The 21642-nt window shown below is 47.9% G+C and overlaps 4 protein-coding genes and 1 non-coding gene across 5 annotated transcripts; 3 read left to right on the top strand and 2 right to left on the bottom strand.

The window, feature by feature from the left end:
* Positions 1 to 4557: 4557 nt before the first annotated feature.
* Positions 4558 to 8299, bottom strand: ARB_01431 (SAM and PH domain protein (Boi1), putative; the record flags this gene model as incomplete). The annotated part of the gene is made up of 5 exons (XM_003012425.1): positions 4558 to 6774; positions 6841 to 7003; positions 7088 to 7498; positions 7608 to 7906; positions 8036 to 8299. 5 exons carry the CDS (start codon positions 8297 to 8299, stop codon positions 4558 to 4560), a joined length of 3354 nt encoding a protein of 1117 aa, XP_003012471.1.
* Positions 8300 to 15479: 7180 nt separating this feature from the next.
* On the top strand, positions 15480 to 17659 carry ARB_01430 (C6 transcription factor RosA; the record flags this gene model as incomplete). The annotated part of the gene is made up of 2 exons (XM_003012424.1): positions 15480 to 15678; positions 15744 to 17659. 2 exons carry the CDS (start codon positions 15480 to 15482, stop codon positions 17657 to 17659), a joined length of 2115 nt encoding a protein of 704 aa, XP_003012470.1.
* Positions 17660 to 18714: 1055 nt separating this feature from the next.
* Positions 18715 to 18797, top strand: ARB_01429. The gene has a single exon. It is a non-coding gene; the product is annotated as a tRNA-Val (tRNA).
* A 79-nt stretch (positions 18798 to 18876) lies between these two features.
* Positions 18877 to 20517, bottom strand: ARB_01428 (uncharacterized protein; the record flags this gene model as incomplete). Its single annotated transcript, XM_003012423.1, has 2 exons — positions 18877 to 20206; positions 20252 to 20517. The coding sequence occupies 2 exons, from the start codon at positions 20515 to 20517 to the stop codon at positions 18877 to 18879; spliced, it is 1596 nt and encodes a 531-aa protein (XP_003012469.1).
* A 126-nt stretch (positions 20518 to 20643) lies between these two features.
* Positions 20644 to 21481, top strand: ARB_01427 (uncharacterized protein; the record flags this gene model as incomplete). The annotated part of the gene is made up of 2 exons (XM_003012422.1): positions 20644 to 20818; positions 20868 to 21481. 2 exons carry the CDS (start codon positions 20644 to 20646, stop codon positions 21479 to 21481), a joined length of 789 nt encoding a protein of 262 aa, XP_003012468.1.
* Positions 21482 to 21642: the final 161 nt, after the last annotated feature.

Here is a 21642-nt window from a genome sequence, read left to right as displayed (position 1 = left end):
AAATCTTATTTTATTGTTTTTATTCCTTTTCTCTTCAACACCTGGCTTTCTCGGTAAATCTTCCCTTCATGCTATCACTCCAATCTTGACTCCTGGTCATTGCCACTATGTCGGTGTGAGGTTGTACAAAGTGCATGCTTCACTGTTTTGTACGTTCTCATTTCCTGCTTTATTGAATTTTCCTTGTTCACCACCCAAGTCGCGGCGTCTAACGGAATCTCCAGTTTTAACTCTTGTACGGGCTTAGAGGCAAACCACCCAAGCACGAAAAAGATTTTAAAATAAAAAGACAATAAGAGCGGCCAGCAAGGAAGCATGCATGCTGCGTGTCATAACTACCTCATCCGTCCTAGCATGCATGGCCTTGATTGCTCGAAGCTCGTATCCACCAGGACTCCTCTTGAGCTTGAGGTTCAGCATGCCGGATCCGCCTTCCGCTGGTCCTCCCTGGTACCAAGCATGGGCATGGGCAGTTCGGAGAACGGAACGATGTTCATCAACTACTGATCTGCCCCAGCGTCTCCTTTCTTATATTCATCACCTCGAAGGGGTAACCAAGATACATTGGCCGGCTGTTTCTGGTCTTTGGCTCCCAGCACAAGGTCCCGTTAAGGGATGACACGGTAATACATGTCGGCCCTCCCATTTATTTCCATTGACCAGAAGACGAAGATGCAGAAGACGAAGACGCGAATGAAATAGCCAGGGAGAAATTGAATAAATAGGAAAACAAGCTTCCCAGGTTCCACCTGATTCCACACAGAGGTGCCCACCTCCTGACTGGGAACTCTTCGACAATTCGGCCGGTTTGAATTCTCTCTGGCTGACCTTAAAATTTTCCTTGGACAATTATTCGACGGCCAGCGCGTTTTGGCGTCTTTTCCACATGAATTTCTCCTGTGGGCCGAGGTCCAAGATCTCCAGTTTCTTAATTTTTTTTCCCTTTCTCGCCTGGCAAGACGATATTCGTCCAACGGCAAACTTTGAATTCCCACTTGACAGGCCCGGTTGGCTCCAGTTCTTCTAGAATTTTTTACCCTTCTTTCCAATTTGGTGTGCCCTTTGCTTTTTCGGTTCACGTCTCGGACGTCTCACCCTTTTGATATGACGATGAGCTTCAGATTTGTAGGGTGTTTCTTCCTCTTGGGATGAGCTCCCTTCCCTCGCGCCAAATCCTCCAATCATGCGGCAACATCTCCTTTAAACTTGCGCTCATCGGCCCCGAGAGAGAATGTCAAACGGCCTGCTGAGCGAACAGGGATGGCCTTCTCTCCTGTGTTAAAGTTGCGCCATTTACGCAAGCCAAGCGTACTATTTTATCTATTTTTTTATCTTTTTTTTTTTTTTCTTTTGTATCTGCTTGATACTGGGATTATTATTCCTTTTTCGCCTTCCTGAAATGGTGTTCCCGTGACCCCTGTGTGCCTTCGGCGTAACTCGGAGGTCGACCTTTTTCCGAGTGCGTGGTAATTACCTTAATTTTTTATTTTTATTTTTATTTTTTTTTTTTTTTTTTTGCAACCACTACCACATACCACCGCCGGCCACCACTACCCAAAGGAGCCCAGCCAGAGCGGAATTACTTTTATTTTTTTTCAAGTTCATGATGAACATGCGATGTCGCCCGATAGACGTCGATTTAGACCTTTTCCCGTAACAAAGAAGGCCTATGCGATGAGGCAAAGACACATGTCATGGCGTTTGCAGCGCGAGCGCGATTTCAGACACGGAGTCTCTTTCTCCTTCACTTCGGGCATCACGCACACCGCTAATCTGAGACGAAGGGTGGAAGGGGAAAATGAATTATTATCACCATTATCACGCCATCTGCCGTGGCTCACCATCTTTGCAGACTCTGACTCAGGGGGTGACTTTGCCTCGTTATTCCAACTATCTATGAAAGCAACCACATGGGTTTTTAATTTCCCACTACCGGCTTGTCGCTCCCGAGACGCGATTCTTAAATATTTACGTGGGTGGGCGCAGCTAAATACCCTCGCTGATTTTCAGGATCATCAAAATAAAAAGGGCTGAGACATAGTTATTTTCTGCTATAGAGCACTATTATATCTCTAGCAGGATATTATTATCCGCAGCCGCGTGGTTTTCTACCCACTCGCCATGCCCTATGGGCTCCACACTTCAAGGAGACCCATCGTTCTGCACCAGATGTGGGTTGACGACCAGGCAAGGGGGAAAGGGGCACAACAGCTCGCTTGGGCTAGATGGGATGGACATGTGTGCATGTCGCAGGTCACTCAGTTTCCACCGGTCCTTACCTAAGCAACAACGTCCTTTCTCTCTGGGGTACTCCGCTATTTCTCCAGGTAAGTATCCATACATCAAATCGCGATGTTGATGGACGGAGTTGCATACGGAGTACTCCATACACCGTTGGGATTCCATGATCGGGCCGCTCGTTGGAGATGCGGGCAGTGGGCCATACTAATCAGATAGCTTCACGGCTCCGTCACTTACGGGACATGGAGCATTTGCACTTGCGCTGAAATTCGGAGAAAGCAAGCCTATCGGGTGCCCTTTTTTTTTTAAACACCCTCTGGAGTATTGATACCAGTTAATCCTAGGAAGCTTCTTGGCCGGGACGGGACATCTTGAAGAAATAATTTTAACAGCGGCCATACCCTAGTTAGCCAGCCTAATAATTAAAGCCCTGTAGTTTGATGTACTCCGTACTTTCGGAGTTTTGCATTCTTATTCTCCACAACCAAATTGTCTAGGATTGAAGAGGTTTTTCGTGGTCATAGTCATTACCCGGCCAGATATTCACAGTATTGGGATCACCAGTTTCCAAAAGATCATTATTATCCCTTACTCCGCTTCATGGGAATACCCCGAACAGAAGTGGGTTTTTATCTCGTCATCTCAGACATAGGAATGTGTATCCTTCATCCTGTATGAAATTCTTATCGTTGATAGGGCGATGGAATTATCGGAGTCAATGACTCTAAGAGACCATTGTACCTGGCAGGCATGCAACATGTACCTCCCAGCATACCATTTATGCTATTTTATTTCTCCTATAATACCCGTAGGTATACCATACTTCTTGACTAATCTCAAGAACGCTGCTCGTGAAGAATAATGATCTGGTATCCTGCAATCAGAAGATGAAGAGCCAACCATCATGCAGTGGCTATTTGCGTGTGGGGGTGCCTGGTCATATAGGTGACCATTGGTGGATACGCTATTTTACTCATTGAGTCTAGATACCATAGCAAAGTCTGCTTTAATTGTACTATATGCCATAATTCCATATAACCTCAGTGTTATTGAATCCAGTCGTCGCTTGATCCAACAGGGATATATTTGGTTGGTTATCCGCACATAAAAAGGCCGTTGTGACGGGTGTATATTGAAAATTGCATGATTGTTTAGCCGGATAATTCCACCCTATTTCACCACTGTGAGAGACAATAGGCAAGAAAACCCACTTACTGATAATAACTCGGCCATCTCATATTTCACCTGGTAGTTGGAGCTTGCCTGTTGACATGGCCAAATGCTGCATACCTGTGAAACTAGAAACGCCAGTATGAGCATTGCAGCATCCATATGCTATAGGCCTATTACCTGTATGACTGAAAATTGTAAACCACCGAGTGTTGGGTGATACGGCAGGCGTTATAACTAATTAATCAGCATTATTTTGTTGACCATCGCAATGCGTTCTATATCTTCTTAAAAGCTAGCCATACATCCTCTACTGGCACTTCACATCGTACCTCAGACTGATGCTAGAAATTTACGGTCTACCATCCTCTCAACTGCTCTGTCAATAAAGGTTGAATGGTTTGGTTAAACATTGGATTAGCGAAAGTACGAATAGCCCGGCCGGTTAATGTCTCCAATGACTCTACTTGAACGCATCATAAAACCAAAGATAACTCCTGGGACGTTCGCTGTACCATGAAACACTCAACATCGTAAATCAACAACAAGGGTACTCTATAGAAGGGTTGTTGTATAATTTTATTTTATATTGCGTGGGCTATCCTATATACTATCTTACTCATCAAAATTCCTAACCTATCCTGACATTGAAAAAGGCCGTTAAGATATCAAAAAGGTATCGTGCTCCAATGCTTCGATGCGAGAATAAACAAAGTGAAAAAAGAACGGAGAAGTCGAAAACAAGCAGGGGAATCAGTTTAAAAACACTACACATGGCTGACAAGGAAAATAACATGAAGTTTACTATGGGGTATGTAAGGCAATATAAAATTGGAGATTGGGAGAATCAAGGGAAATCGTCAACAGGCTAGCATAGTAGGTAGTGTATAAAGGTTAAAGGGTGAAAAACAGAAATGTAATCAAGAAAAAGGGGTAGAGGAGATGAAGTACCGTGGAAGGTTGTATTGACGCCCCTTGACAAACATGCCGGATGTGCCAGGGTAACGCTTACACTTGTCGATTGGGATTGAAGAGACAAGGAAGTCGTAATGCAACGAAGGTGAGGGAACGGGTATATACATTACGTTGATGTAAATTTGACCAAGGAGATGGAAAATAAAGAGAGTAAGGCAGAAATTGCGAAGATCAGATGAAATTTCCGTTCATCTTGATCTCGTTTCCTGCTTCTTTGCCCTTCTTCAGAGCTTTGGCGAGCATAAGTTCACGCATCCAATTGATTCGCTCATCCCGAGTCTTGACGGCGAAATGGTGGTTTTTGCCATTAGCAGTGAAGATTGATTTGCGCTCGGTGGGTTTTGTTGCCGGGATCAAGGAGAAAGCAAAGGCGGTTTCGTCCATGCCCTTGTATGAGTTGTTGTTGAGGTTTGCGGCCTTGCGGAGAACAGAGCGCTTGAAGGCTGCAGTAAGCTTGGAGTTGGATGCAAGAGAGGAGCAGGCAACAGCATAGTCATCCACATCAATGGATTCGAGAGCCCTGCTATGGCGGTGGGTATCAAACTCGTCCTTGTGCATGGCAAGAATGGTTCCTTTGAGTGTGAAGTGCGCATCTTGCCATTCATGTCGAAGGAGGCGAGTAGTTCTGCGTTTCTTCATCCACCCGCTGTGGGTGACATCTGGATCCTTCTGTGCTGATGAGGATGAGGAGGATCCTGTGGAACCAGGTTGTTGGGTGACGGGTGGCTGAGGCTTGGTGGCAGCGTCCATGTCCGATGGGTTCTCGATTGGTGAGAGGCTTTCGATCTCATGCAAAGGGGTCATGGTATTGACGGATGGGTGTCGGCGATGGCGTTCAGGCCTGGTTGATCTCGAGCGGACAGGGGGCTCGGGAGTCTGGTGCTGTCGTGTTGGGATATTTCCGTATCTCATGCCTGGAGGAACGGACTGGGATGCTTCTCTGGCTAAAGGCTCAACGGGTACGGCGGTGATGGGAACATCCATCTCGGAAAATGGAGTTCCATGACGATATGTGTTGTTATCATCAAAAGCGTAGGGGTTGTATTCCTGGGTTGCAGTGGGTGAATTCACAACTCGAGCGCCCATGGAAGGGGTGACAGTGCGCAGAGCAGACGCAGGATCGCTGACAGATTGAGTTTGATTTGGAATAGTAAGTTTTGGGAGAGATCGAAGCTGGTTGGATACATGGACGGGCTGTTCCTGAGAAGGCAGAGGCGGAAACATTTCCAGGGGCTGATTTGTCGAAGCCGAATTAAGGTCAGGGCTATGCATATGCTGGAAAGTGAGAAACTGCCGGACATTCTCCTGCGGGTCTCGTGGTCGAACTCCGTTCAGATTCTCAGCATTGAGTTGTAGTTCGGGATGTAGATCTGGGAGCAGGCCCGGACCGAGCACATCAGAGGAGGCAACGAGAGAGGGAGCGGCGTCAGATTTTCGGCTTATCTGGGTCATGGCAGGAGTTGGAGGCACAACTTGGTTTGTGGTTGCCACAAGCTCACCATCTATGAGGGCAAACTCGTTAGGAAACTGTTTTGCAATCCGGGCGAGCTTCCGCTGTCTCTTTTGGTACTTAGAGCAGTTCTCTCCCTTGGAACACTTGTGGGGCTTAGGGAGAAGCTGCTCTATAGCAACAATGGAAACGGATTCGGCAGGTGATATTATGTCTTCCTCTGAAATGACACGGTTGCGGCGTCCGCGTCTCTTGGGGGCGGGCGGGCTATGCCTAGCACCGCCATCAGGAGACGCATATGTCGTGCACTCGGGGGAGTCGGCTTTTGCTAGCGGGGGGCTGTTTGACATTGAAGAGTTAACCCGTGCAAGTTCCGGTATGGAGTTAGGGTCAGTAGCGTTCCTTAAGGTCTGGATCATGTTCATAAGGTAGTGGCGCTTGCCAAAGGACTGAATATCCAATTCCTTAAGGTCATCAATGTGTAAGTCGAGAAGGACGGCGCCGGAGATGTCGTTTTGAATGAAGCGTTCGACCATGCTGTCCTCCACACCAACCTCGTACATCCATTCAGCCACTTGGGTTGGGGTCCAATTTTGGACAAATGACGGATTGTTTTGTTTCTGGTGCGACATTCTGGTAGATGTCCTTGGTATCTCTGGAATTTGGGCAGGCTCAGAAGACCTTCGTTCCTGTGGTGCCCACATTGGGACTTTGATATCTTCAAGAGAAACTGGAGACATCGACAATTGCCATTCCTCGACTGCTGGCTTTTCGAGCATTGTGCTATCCATAGAACCCCTGAATAGATGAGGGCCTGATGGCCCTTGTACTGGCTTACTTAAGTTTCGTGATGGAAGCTCAAAGGCCCTGGCCTCATAGGGACCAGGAGTTGGAGGCTCATCTGAGAGCGAGAGAGTAGTAGCGCTGTCAGTCCCAAACTGGATAATCGAGTGTTAGTGAATGCAAGGTTCCCATACAGATACTTGGTTGATATGTACACTTACTGATTCTATGCTTCGTCGTGGCGACTCAGGTTCGGAATACTCAACCTCATAGTCGAGATCTTGGATTTCCGTTGCTTCAGATAGAGGTCGAGAGTTGAAAGACGAGCGTCTCATCATGTAGTCTATCGTCTGATTGTTATTAACTGGAGGGAACATCTGAATGCTACCCTGAGGTAGGGGCGGAATGTAAGTGTAGTCCTACGAAATCATTAATAAGTGTAACACGGGTTCTGACAAGCTGACTTACCATGATGCAGGGTCCAAAGAGAAAGAGCAGAAAGGGCGGCAGCAAAGGCTTCTTGTCTCGATATCAGGTAGACGTTGACATGTGTGTATAGATATATCTTCGCCTTGTTTAACTACTGTGGATAATCGAGGCAGGTCAACTGCCACCAGGCCGATTCTATACTCTCTAAACCCGGGTACTGAAGGGGTATTGTATGTTGAACAGCAATCGACGGCGTGAGACGGTAGAGAAAAGAAATGAAGGAGCCTCTCTCCAGGTATGAATATATCAGATCCCACGACGAGCGTTTGTCGACTCCAGCCGCCGTTTGCAATCGAATGTTCGATGGAAGGAGGCGGGGAGGGGGGCCAGCTGCGTGATGGGGGTTGAGGATATATATCTTTTTTTAGGAATTCGTATGAAGATGCAGCCCTTGATACATCATCGTATGCACATCCGTATCGTATTGAAAGTGAGATAGAGTTCGAGGGTAGGGGTGGAACCCTTGTCTAGCGAGTGTGATATGACGGCTCTTTCACACCAGGGTGAAACCAGATCTCTGTCTCTCTCTCTCTCTCTGCTTGATGGAGGGTAGGTGGTGGGAGACGGCGGGAATATAACAAGAAGACGGCGCTTGGGGAAACGGCCAGTCCCCAGTCCGCTCATCCTTCTCCTCTTCTCTGGATCCTCTGTTGCCAAAAGAAACGTCCCATTCTGCGAACCTCCAGCAACCAGAGTATCGTTTGTGTGTACCACACCGTACACACTTGTACTCTTTTGGTCAGTGCACTTATTTTTCAAAAATCTTTTCTTTTTCTTTCCCTCTAAAAAAAAAGGTGGCTAGCAGATAGCAGAGATCAATATCACTGTTTCTTCTCGCTTATAACCACTTGCAAGGGAGGGATCCCCCCGGCACATAGAAGGCAATATGTAAATATCATGCTTAGACGCTCCGTGCAGCATAGTAACCTTCAGTATAGGTATAAGTATAGGTATATATGTATATGGTACGGGCAGTCCTGAGATGGAAACGACCTGGAGCAGCATATCTGTCTGTTCATACATACTTACGGAGTACATACTCATACGTAGCTTGAAGAATAATGAGGGTACACTGGCTGTGACAAGTTCTTCTGTGTATGCAGGGTGCATGCATGAGGTACACTGGATGTATATACCCTCTTCCAGCGCAGGATAGGCCAGTACATTGTATATGGAGTACTCTGCCTGCATCACATCCGTGTTATATGGGGAATCGAGCGTGGGCCGCAGCAAGACGAATGGTTTGAGGAAAGCAAATGGATGGGGCGGGATGGGCGTGACGAAATCGATTTATTTTAGCTGCATATCCTAGCGCCAATCGATACTCGGTGGCTTTTCTTGGGCCTCTCGTCATCGGCCTCTTGTTGGATAGAAGTGAAGAAGAAGCACTATGCGACCAACAAGACCAGGCCTTGCGCCCTCGGGGGGGCTTTTCTCTCGTCGTATTTTATCACCGCGTATTGTAAAGCAAAGGCCTGCCGTTGCGGAGCCGTATCTATACCCATCACCAACTAATGGTCAAGGGGACGGGGGGATGGGGGGCGAAGGGGGCCGCTGTCTCCCTTGCTGGGCGCTAACCTGAGGTCGCAGGCCGTCTGCAGCAGCTGATTGGCTGTCGACCGGGGTCATGATGTGATAGATGGGCTTGCTCCCGCATATCTAGACCTGCTGCTTAGCAACTGTTCAGACCACATACTTACATAGTGACCAGACACGGCGCCCTCAGGCAAGAAAGGCGAACAAAGCGATCGGATCGAGAGGCATCTCAAAAGCAGCCTAGCTGGCTGGTACCGGAATATAAGAGGTTCGCTTCCAGACCAGGGATGGCGAAAATGAGGGTATCATCTGCTCGTTCATCCATCACAGCGGAAACCAACAGGAAGGCAGAGGAGATTGTTGCCCTGTGGTCGAATTTGCAATCCTCGACTATGGTCGCCTCTCTTCACTTGCTGAATCAGAGGAGGGGAAGGCGTATCCTCGGGTCTTCCTGGTCTGAAAAGCCTTGTGCCTCAGATTTCCTTCGCTCCTCAAGGATGTACGGTTAATAGGAGATAAGTATAGAGTATTAACTATACATACGTAAGAACTCCCTTGGCCAGGTGCTTCCGGCTTGCGCACTCCTCTCTAAGCGCCCAGGTCGAGAGAGCTACTTGGTACGTTTGTTCCCGGAAGCTCTTTGCCGATGCAACTCAATGGCTGGCACCAGCCCTCTGCTTCCTGATTTCACCAGCCAACAGAGGGCGTCCTGTCTCGCTCTGATACAGACACTCCTCCCTGCCACTCTGCCAGCCTCTCTGTCGATGACTCTGGCGATCGTGAATCCCTGGCGTTGCTGCTGCGAGTGGGCAGTGGGGGCCCGACGGCCGCATGAACAAAACCGCCCTCGGCGGGCTGTAATTTGCTCGCATTAATTATCGTTGCATTGCCGTATCCTTCAGCGAGAAAGCCAAATATCGCCTTGACTAATCACCGTCATTGCTGAGCCTTCTCCCTGGCAGTCGTTTTTGGCACGGGAACGTGCATCTCACAGTATGTAATGCAGGAATGGGTGCATCAAATTAGCCTGCAGTACGGGAACACCGCTCAGGGTAGAGCGGACAGTACCCAGGCTGTAATTTATTGCCCCAATCACGGTGATCCTGCAGGCATTGTCCCTTTGTTCTTCTGCTGTTGGCCTGCAGAATGTACCTTACTGGCTGCCACCCAGGTTCATTGCAGGGCGGTTACTCGGGCAACATTTCCCTATCTAACAGTCTCCTCGTCCGTCATGTCCAGGGACAAGCATTTGCTTTTTGGTTTCGGCCTTGTCGAGCTGCTCCTTTTGTAGTCATACTCTCTCTCCCAGGCGCGAAAAAATTCAATGCATCGCAGGAAAGTAAACTTTGACGGAACTGATCTGCTGGTGGACAGCGTCTGTATTGCTCGCATTTCGTATATATAAATTGTCGCTGCATTCCCCCCTTCTCCCTGACTGAACACTATTCTGGCTGCCAGCGTTGGCAAGCGGCGCCAGCACATAGATGCGTCTCTCCTGCTCAGTGTAGTGACTTGCATGTATGTTTCTCGCATGGTACAAGAATGTTGACGGGCCCTGAGCTGCTTTTTTGGCCTCTCTGGTTACGGGCAAGGACACCCTAGGACAGGCCTAGTACTCGGTACAGCCGGGACGAGGAGCAAGACGCCATTCGAAATTTTATTCCCTATTGATAGCCCGTTTGGGCAAGTATAGTGATGCATCCCTGGCATCGTTGCTGGGCAGTGTGTCCTCGAGGAGGCTGGCCTCCATCGTCATTATCACACTCCCATTACAGAGCACGTACGCTGGCGGCAGGCATGTGTTTTTGCTACAGAAGCTGAGCCCTGCTCCGTGAACAAACACCGAGCATGCGAACGGCAGTGCAAGTAAGACTGCGGATGTATGTCTCTGACCTCGGCCATAACTATCAGGCCATCTGTGGGATGTACCAAGACATCTGTGTCAGGGGTTTGTTTATTAGTTGGTTGAAGAGCTAGGCGCAGCAACAGCAGCCTGGCCTAAATATAATACCTACTCCGCTGGCCGTCCTTGCGCATCAGAATGTTGGATGTCTCAAAAGCCGTTTTGCCGAGAGGGCCGCTGTCGAAGCAGGGCAACTATGGCGATGGTCAGTTAACCGCATAACCCACATCGCGAGGTAACTCGTTAACTAACGAGATCAAATTAATACGTTAGTTACAACAAAAAGTTAAGGGTAAAAAAAAGAAAAAAGCAAACGGGAAAAGATGGAAAAGAAGCAAAGGTTAGAATACACCGCTTGAGTCAAATTTTGTAAAGATGGATAACGGGAGTCCTGCGTTACCATGTATGCCATAGTCATCAATACCATCATACTCGGCTGCGAGCGATACCGGTGGGCTCGGTGGCGTTTGCTTAAGACGTCCTGCTGATCACACAGCAAGTCCAACGCTTTGCACTGGAAAGCAAAAGGTCGGCCATACCGAGGACAGCAATTGGATTCCGATGGCTCGGTCGCCTCTCTCACACCCTGGGGCAGCATGATTATAGGAGATATTTGCCACAGCTGTAGTACGTTACGGTGCAACGATCAAGTGACATACTTCCACAAACTATTTTGCCGTTGAAAAACGTCTGAGCTGGCTGAGATCGATGACTGAGGGACCATGCACGAATCGCTTATAGTCTGGGCCAGAAGTGCTTCTCTGACCATCGGGCAATACGAGCCATGTGGAGCGCATACATAGATGTATACACGCTACAGAAGGCGAGTTGAAGAAAACCTGGATTTCCATTCCACCTCGCCTTCCAGGGATCAATGGCTTGAGAAGTGATCACAGCTTCTCGAGATTGCGCCTGCATTGTATAGCGCAGCAGTGTGCGAGTTATCACCTGCTCAGCACTGCGCTGAACAGGCTTATAGGCTGCACCTACAGCGGAGAGGCAATATAGAGAGCTGCAGCTACCCCGTTCGCATGAGAAGAATGCAGTATATATATATATATGTCAAGAGGGACAAGCCGGGTTCCGCGCCCACAGGACACCACGGACGAGAAAAAATGCTGTACAGCGCATGCATCGTAACTCACAGGAGCATTTTCTATCTGCTCCTCCTGCTCAGGAGTATAATTGCGGTTAGGACAAGATCCTCGTAAACAGAGTAGTTCGAAAATTAATTGCTGTTAAATCGATGTTCATGCAGGGCAAGTCGAGCTGGTTCTGGTTCTATCATACGAAATTTTGGAGCTTATGATTTTCTTGATGAGATTGGATATCCGAGCAGAGCTTATCCTGCATCTTGGATATGTACCCATGCCCATGATTATGAAAGACTTTGCTGAAAAGTGACGCGGTGACTGATTACCAAATGGATGTGCAAGGCAAGAAGCAGGATATGGGCCAAAGCTGAAAGCAACTCGCAGAGGTATGCTTGCTCCGTCCTTGCCCTGCCTTTAAGTATGACAGATCTCATATTATGAGCGACAGAATAATTCCTCGTCAGGGACATTATAAGCTATAACCGCAATTACAGCTGTCAATATCATATACTGTTTCAAAGCACGAGGTACAGCGTGTGTAAGCTGAGAATTGACAGCCCACCCCCTCAACATGCTCTAGGAAATGCTGTTGAGGAGTTCGTGGGACGATTGTTACATACCATGACATCGAGAAGTACTTGCTGCCAGAAGAAGTTCATCTTGACATCCATGGCACGATGACACAAGTGTATACTTGTCACATATACAGGGGCTCCTAGAAATTGGGATTCTATTCCGGAATCTCGGGTGCCCGCCTGAGTGGCTGGCATTCAGGGAATGCATCATAATGATGATAATCCTGGAAGTTAAGGAACTGTACGAGTACATCAGTGTGGTATATAGCTCGAGAACCATGGCTATATATGTGTTTCTCCCTCTCAGTTAGATGCCAGGGAATCGGGTATGACCCGTGATGCCGTGATATTTCCCAAAGACCCAGCAGTGTGTGGTATAAAACTCGACATATATCTTCCGGAATGCTAGTTGAGAGCCACCTGTGGATGCTTAAGCGGGCTTCCTTGCTTGTGTGATAAATGAATGTATGTAGCGACAGTCCGCATACATGTCTCCAGCCAGTCGGGGGGATGTTTACGGCCTGTTGAGGCCGGAAAATGTTTCATTTTGCCAACTTGTGAGGTTGGTTGGCTGATCATGATGATTCCTGACAAGACCACGTAGTCAATTATATATTGTAAGTAGTAGGAAGTGACGCTGATTCAGAGATGTAGAACGATGTGCAATTGACTTCGGCTTCTGGAGCTGAGGCACAAGGTTGTATAACCCTGTAGTCCAATTGGGTATGCATATATTATCTTTGTCAGGGGCGGCAGAACTCGACTGCCATACCATACGGCTTTGAGGCACGGGGAGTGAGTGTGTGGATGGAAGTGTTAGGACTTAGTCAGAGAGCTTGCTAGCTTGCTACCTGCTAGAAAATATTTGCCATCAGTCAGCCGTCGAAATGCCAGGAGAATATGCCTTGCTGGACGGTCTACCCTGGAAAATCATAAGCGTAAGGACGGATTACTCATAGAGCAATAATAACGGAAGAAAAAGGGGAGGCTGGACGGCACAGCAAGAGGCGAACACCATCTCGGCCGGGACTGTACTTTCCCCTTTGGCTCCTGGATAGGTATCTTGTGACAGGGAGGGCGTTCTCAACCTCGTTGAAGAAGAAAAAGTCGCGGGGAGGCGGTTGTCATGTGCAGGTTAATTAACCCGTATCACACTCCTTTTGTCAGGTTAATACAGGCTAATTAACCTTATTAACGTAGGTTATATAAATAGAAACGGAGGTTATATTAACCTTAAATTTAGAGTTAATTAGTTTTAATTAAATATTGCTATAATTAACCTGGGTAAATTGTTGCTAATTATGGGGTGTTTCCCCCCCCTCTTATCTGTTACCTCCCGTCCTGCATCTCAAATCAACAGAACAAGGTTTTGCACTTGAATCTCTCCACGACCCCGGCCGCTGTCGTTCATTGGCCCAGTGACGTGTGAAATCTGCAAGCCCAACGGCGTTGTCACATCGCCAGTGCACTCTGCCAAGCTGGGCCGCCTGGAGTCACAGTGACCTGCAGCGACCTCCGACCTTGGTGGAGCCATGGGTGAAAACACCGAGTAGATTCCATGTCCGTACTATGGAGTGCTCTGTACAGGATACCTTCAACCAACTCGTGATCTCGCCTTTCCCCGGCTACCCTGTCGTGCGTGAAGATCCCGAGCGGGCTCCACAGCGCCTTGTCACATCCATCCCATCTGCCTACGAGGACCCTGAATCATCGCGATGCATGCATGAGGTTATTGGCTTTCGATAATTGCTTCCTTGCGTATACTCCGCGTCCTCTCGACACGCCAAACTTCGCTCTGAACCGAGCATAATGATACACTTACTTCTTTAGGATTAGCGGTAGAGACAGCTGACGAATCAGGGCTCGCATTCCCGAAGCTTGGCAAGCTGCTCTTCAACCTCATCTGCTCCTTCGCCTCAGAGCTCGCCCTTTCACAACTAACTTGATCCCTCGCTCAATAATAAGATAGCCAACTAAACGAAAAAACATCCCCAACCAGGCCCTGTGGTAGATTAAACGATGAGGGGGGAGGGTGCCTTGCGCTTGTCCTTGGCTTACCTGGCGTTTCCCCCTTTCCTTCTCAGGGGTAACTGAACGCTCCTCTCGAATGAGAATGCTGAATGCTGAATGCTGAATGCTGAATGTACTACCATTCCAAATTGTGCCTGGTTGGAATGGCAACAGACGGATCAAGCCTAGCCGAATAGAGGACACCGACTTGATCCCGAAATGAAGCTACCCTGCTCTAAATGTACCCCGTACAGTCAGCATGCATATCTCCAAGATTCCTCGGCTGCCCATCCCCAGCCATAGCCGAACTGGGGCCCTCATATCTTCGTACGTGGGCGGAGATCTGGCCCTGCATACATGTGCCTCCATGACTGCAATCCTTCCCGGTACAGAGTATACTTAGGTTAACAGCCTGACCCCAAGGGTAAGAATGTCGATTATTCCAACCCCAGGGTAGCAATCAATAAAATGAGATATTGCACCAACATTCCCGTTAACGGCCATCTCCTCTGAGTTTGTGTATACCTAGGCACGTTTAGGGAATATACGACTCGAACTGGGAAAGGCTGGTGTTGAGGAACTTCCTCCAAACACCAGGTATCGAGGTTCTGATTTGCTGGGGATCAAATGGGGTCAATCTTTGAGCTGCACGCTTGCAGCCTATCCGGCGCTCGATCACACCTCCTTCCTGCATGGTATCCATACCCCCGCTCCACTCTTGGACCCATCATACCCTGGCCATCTGCATGCTTGTGCGCAACTAAATTTGACCAGGGCGGCTCGCGGAAAAAGAGGACTGACCAGTCATCTTTCGCCAAGGATCCTTCCTTGCATAATTCTTGAGCTCCCGTAGTGAGTTCTTTGCTTCTTTGCTCTCGTTTTTGAGTTTTTGATCTTCTCGCGGCGGATTTCTATTAATGTATTCAAAAATAGAAACAGTCCAACCTGGTTGGTTAGCGCAGCTTTGATATCAATTATTAAACTAATACCTTGCCCGCAGCATAATCTTTTAAAGAACATAATTAATCCCCTTTTTTTTTGGTTCCCTCTTTTGTTCAGGGCTTCATACCTGTCCGCTGTCGCTATCACACTCTTTTTTTCGATAAATCTCCTGCTGGCCAGGTTAAGAGGTTATCTAATACTCCCTTCAGTGGCACATCCTCGACCTTATTTACCTTGGACGGATCCATCTGTTTTTCTTTCTCGTTGCAACTGTTTCTACTCTTTAAAAAGCTTACTGTTGCCGGTTCAAAATGTCTTTCGCTACTATCGCCCCCTCTCCCAAATCGCCCGCCTCTTCTCCGGGTATGGCCAGCTCTATAGAACTTGTCAAGCCGGTTTCCAAATCCAAAAAGTCCCGCAAGCCTACAGGAAAGTCGTCGTCTAGCTCGTCAACACAGGGGAATCCTGGTATCAAGAAGGCGGAGAAGCTACATAAAAGATCTCGTTCTGGTATGTAGATATCCCTTCCTGCTTACTCCCAGCGTAGGTCCTACTGGGTGCCCACATACTAACAGTTAACACAGGATGTTTTACATGCCGCCTGCGACGCAAGAAGTGCGACGAAGGCCATCCTGCCTGTCGTGCTTGCAAAAATCTCAAGCTCCGATGTGAATATGAACGGCCAATGTGGTGGGGAAACAATGAACAGAGAAAGTCGCAAAAGGAGTACATCAAGGATCTCATCAAGAGCACCAAGATGAACGAAAAGACAGTTTCATGTCCTCGTCAAACATGCTGCACATACAGTCCTCCCGAACTTTCTCATTCAGCCCCAACCCCTGAGGCGTACCCAGATACCTCTTCGCAAACTCGAGACCCTTCTCTAGAGCCCCCCTACTGCGCTGAAGGAGAGCCTAGCCATGTTCACATCCAGGAATTTTATGATCCATATGCTCAAGACCAGCCATCACATCTGGATTCTAACGGATTCTGGTCTGCTCCAACGCCGTACGAGGTAGATGTCAAAACAGAGAGCGAGCTATTCATCAATGATATCCCAACTCGACGGGACTCGTCAACGTCTACTTTCAATACTTTTCAGCCTCCTCTTGCCCATGCCATGCTACCTTCATTTGCTGAGGATGACTGGGCGCGAAATGATGTGTTCGATTCCAAGGTTCTCCCAGAGCATAGCTGCCTTGAGTTTTCTCACATACCCGTGGGTGTTCCTTCGATCCAGGTTGACGATTCCGACCGCCATCTACTGGATCATTTCTTTGAGCATCTATCTAGCAAAATATTCCCCATTCTGGAAACCAGAAAACGAGGAGGTGTTTTCGCCGATGTTATTCTACCTGCCATCGAGTCGAATAAGTGCTATCTGCACTGCTGCCTAAGCATCGCTGCTGTTCATTTAAAGTCAACACAGCATGTCACCAGCGACTTCATCGACAATGATATCCTAAAGCACCGCTTCCAGGCTGTTTCTGAGCTTTGCTCGTCCCTGAACCAGGATACCGATCATCTTCAAATTCTCGAGGCAACTCTCAGTATGGCATTCTTCCAATGCGCTGTTGGTCGTGCAAACGACACTCTCCCCGATGTTCCGTGGCACCAACATTTCCAAGCAGCCACGGGCTTGATCCACAAACTGGACCTTCCCCACCGCCTTCTAGAATCCGACCATGGCGCTGTTCATCCGCCCTTCAGCATGAGCCTAGCTGCCTGGATCGACATCTTGGGATCAACAATGCTCGGCCAGATGCCACAGTTCGCACATACATACAGAACAAAACTTTTTGGTGGATCAAGCGCCGGGCTTTGTGAACTAATGGGTTGCGAAGACCGAGTCATGTACCTGATTGCAGAAATTTCGTGTCTCGATGCTCTGTGTATCGAGGGCCGAACTGACCATGCCAGCCTTTGTGGCCATGTCACAAACCTTGCTCAACAGCTTGACCATACTGAACCACCGGCGGGATCGCTCGTCAAGCCATTCTCAGAGAACGGGGCTCTGCTACCACAGCAGCTTTCTAAAAACATCACTGCCCTATTCAGAGTGGCCGCGCGTGTCTATCTTTGCAGTCTTGTTCCTGGATCCAAGCGCGACCAGCCAGGCACCGTTAGCCTGATCTCACATGCTGCGGAACTGCTTGACCTTATTCCTAGTGGGCCAGAAGGATTTGATACCTCCCTTGTCTGGCCACTACTCATTTGCGGCTCCCTTGCGACTCCTGGAAGTACATTCCGCGAGACACTCAGCAAACGAATAGAGCAAATGGGTCAGCAGGCCGAGCTAGGAAGCTTTGGCCGCATGATATGCGTGCTTCAGGAAGTCTGGCGCCTTGCAGACGAGAAAGCTCTCATGGAGGCAGAACAACCAACAGCATTTTCCCAGCGATCTAATGGGGAGCTTCCGCTGATAACTAACAGTATTGTCCGCTGGCGAGATGTCATGCAACAAAACGGCTGGGATTTCCTCCTGATCTAATTTTTACTTTTCCTGGATTTGTTCAAGTTACACTGAAGACGAGGCGATGTCTTACGATAATTATCAATTTATCAGCCTTGTGATTAGTTTGATACTATCACTAAGGCCGGGGGGCCGGCACTCCTTTTACGATCACTACAGCAGCATTAAACTACCCAGTGGACCTGGGTTGGCGACATTTTTATTCAACGGAAGGCATTATGATGAATCCTTCTATATACATAATATTTATTCAATATACCCCCTTTTTAGCTTTACACAAAACGCACCTTGCCCCTTCACAAATCAGCGCCAGCCTGGAGACATTTTAGCGTTTGAAACACTTTCAGGTCTATTGGTGGCTGAGCTTCAGCTTGCATAAGTTTGGGGGCCATTTTCGATCTGCAAGGGCCATTTATATTATTGGGGGGCCGAGTAATTTCCCCCTTTCATGCTCTGCGTTGTTGCAGCATTTCATGGAGAAGGGGGTGAGGAACACCATCTCTATTGCTTTTGCCTTGCAACACCTGCTTCATGCTTACTGAACCTTTTACTTTATGTATATTTAAGCTAGGATACCTTTCTGCATTGTTTGGTCACTGGGATAGATATATGTGAGTTTGGAATATCTGTAGGGATGAAGGACACTCGAAAGAGTTAGCTTCCTTATATTTAGCTTCAACATTAGTTAGCTAAAGCCTTCACTGGCAAATAAATAACAACAAAAACATCATGAAATGAAAAGGCCCTTCGGAAATCTTGTTCCAGAGCTCTAAATAGGACAACGCTATCTTACTGTTCACTATATTAACTACTTAACACTTTGACCACGCAGATCTAAAGGCTCCTGTATAACTGGTTATTTCCCGCTACTTGATATTTAAGCCCTAATACCATGGTAGCTCTGTTTCATGATGGATCAACTATGTGTAGTATCTCACAACTCGGTAACCTAGAGTTCCAAGACCAACCACCCCCTACCGAATGTAGGGGGATAAGATAAGCCAGGGGGTTGTGTCTTACTAAGCGTTATGACATCGGCTTATTTATAGATAGTAAGTTTTTGCCATTATGTGGATCGACTGGCCCAGTGGTTAAGGCGTCCGCCTTACATATAAAGTTGCGCGGAAAATCGCAGGTTCGATCCCTGCGTCGATCATAATTATAGTATTTTTTTTTTTCCGCATTTCCTTTGGCTACCGTTATTATCTATTCCAGAACGACATGAGTCGTCTTCCTTAGGTGAAGGTGACACCCGGTTGCATAAGACCACGGTATACTTCATCAAGTATATCCCTTTTCCTCTTCTTCTCTTCTTGCTCATTGTTTACAGCCTCTGCTTCAAACTCTTCGTCTTCTTCTGTTCGAGAGGTCCATGATCTGATTGTACCATCTCCATGAGCCGAAAACATCTCCATCCCTTCACCAGACGCTCCGTTACCCCGCCAAGCAAGGGCGTTAATTCTCGCAGCACTCAGAGCCGTTGGTCTTCCACGTGGTTTTTCTCTGGATATTAATCCTGGTACGCGTAGGTGTTTGATTTGGGTGCCATCGTGAATTTCAAACATGAAGATTTCGCCTCTGTCGTCTTGGTCGTTATAATTTGGCCAGAGAACCGCTCCGTGACCTTGTGAGAGGGTCACAACACTGTTATTTTCAGGCAGAACAAGAGGGGCTCGTTCAGCAAGGTGCAGAGAAGCACTATTCCTTATGCGAGGCCCAAAATGGATAAGGGTGTTCGCACCAGTGGAAGCGTCCCAAACCCGAATGCGTGAGTCCTGACCTGCACTTAATAAATGACTGCCATTTGATGTCCATCGAACCCCGGTTACCGTACCGTTATGGGCGCGGGAGCTAGTACTGAATAGTTTTCCACTCTGACTGGTTTGCTGGCTAGCGGGGCTTTCAAGCGACAGGATACCCATTGAGTCGTCCATGTCAAAGGAAGCGATTGCCGAATTACGCCCACCCCTTCTGACATCAAAAATGATGACTCGGTTGTCTTTCGAGCCTGAGGCAATTAAATGAGGGTTATGCGGTGCCCATTGGACGGAAATAACAGCTCCAGTATGGGCTGGGAGGGCGTGGGTTGATAACCCTGAACGAAGATCTAATAGCCGTATAGCATTCTCTGATGTACCAACTGCAATAAGTAAGTGAGATGCCTGGTGTGCTGACAACGAATGAGAATACGGCGTTGAATGAAGATTGAATGTATGCACCGGAACGATATCCGATTCCCCGAGGCTTGATAGTTTCAACGTAGCGTCATGTGAAGTACTCAGTATGGTTGATGGTGTAGGATCGAATGGGTATATCGAGAGAGACGTCAGTGCATGGGTATGAGTTGATGCATTTGTTTGTCTTTTATATAATTGTCGTGAGTGACAGTCGATAAGTTTAGTTTGGAAACCGGGCAGAACGTACTTTGAGACAGAAGCAACTGGTTGATGAAGGTAATTAAGTTCCGTGCCTCGGCCTTCTAAATCCCATAAATGAATAGAGGTATCTGCGCCGCCCGAAACCATACTAAGGTTGATTCTCTTAGCCACTTGTAGCTTCTCAGTGCTGATGGGTTCAAAGGCTACTTTGGGATATCGTGGCGAAACATACTACCGCTTTTCATATTGATCTATTGCCAAAACATTAACTCCGGCTTTATGTGCCCAAATATCTTCAAAATCAAAATCTGAATGGCGTATATCGGGGGTCCCTTCGGCTATATCCGCAGCTCCCGGCTGGGATTTATGCTGCTTGCCTGCGGAGAAGCGGATGCCTGGAGCAGCGGCGAGGCCATGGACAAGACGAGTGCATTGCGCAAAGTGGAATTGAAAAGGGTGAATAGATCCTTGAGATCTATTGAGGATATACGAATTCATTCATCTGAGTAGATCAGCTTCGTCAGGTTCGTCGTCGTCGTCTCTAATCTGGCGTTGATGTGTGTTTCCAATGCGGCTCAATCGCTGACAATGAATATTTGCCAAGACCGAAAGCACAAGCAGAGGATGACTAAGCGTTTATTTTATTTTGCCGTGGAGGACGATGAGGATGCCGTTATAAAAAGCACGACCACGATGGATAGAGATATAGATGAGAAGTCTGCCAGACTTGGGCCCATAGATGCTAGTGCCAGGAGGGGAGCAAAGTACCGACATGCGAATGTTTATGATGCTGTTGCAGGTTAGCAACCTAAACGATCAAAAACACTTACTTTCAGCCCAGTTAACAGCTTTGTGGAAAGGTCGCATCGCAACCGATAAATCTTCTAATAAGTCTTCGACTCTAGCTAATGACTATCACGGTATAACCTCGACACGAATATTCCCAGCTGTCACTCCCGAAGAAGTCCTATTTCGGAAGCAAAATGCCCCCGTAAGGTATATGGAAAATGATTTCTATTTTGCCAACGAAGATATACCCGAAGACCAGCCCTTGCCAGATTCTGACCTGCTCAAGGCTATTCATGCATATACTTCAGATCTGTACGCAAATAAAACGGTCGATCGTGGCCAGTCAGCATGGCGTAGTATGGACGAAACCGCTTTGATCGCGCTGGGTTTCTTGCTGGAGGAGACTGCCGTAGAGGCTCTTGAAGAAACAGGAGATATGGCCTTGGTAGAGGGTGCAGTACCCAGTGATCCTGGGTGGGTGGCGGAAGCACCGGTTGTCAGATCCCGTGAAACGTCGGTTTCCGCATTCAGTACGCGGTCTCGAATCGATGGATATAGTAGCGGGGGTTTTGATGATGCTACAACTTTGTCACGTCAGCGAAAGAGCAAAAAGCGCCGGCGGTTAAGTAGCTTGTCGACCATGCGAGCGGCGTCAGAGAAACCGGCTACTTGACCACCACGCATCGCATCAACTTGCTCTGATAAATGACACCAGGCTTGGGTGTATTTGCCATTGGTTAGGCTTGCAGATGATGTCTCATTGGTGTTTAGGAAGGCCATCTTTCTCTGACCCTCCTCTCCATGACTTATGGCAAGATGTTCCTGGATGTCACA

This window comes from Trichophyton benhamiae (genome assembly GCF_000151125.1).
Source record: "Trichophyton benhamiae CBS 112371 chromosome Unknown Abenha-G-c-208f01.r1, whole genome shotgun sequence".
Lineage (NCBI taxonomy): Eukaryota > Fungi > Ascomycota > Eurotiomycetes > Onygenales > Arthrodermataceae > Trichophyton > Trichophyton benhamiae.
Note: the sequence above shows the minus strand (reverse complement) of the source record. Positions and strands in the feature narration are given on the sequence as shown.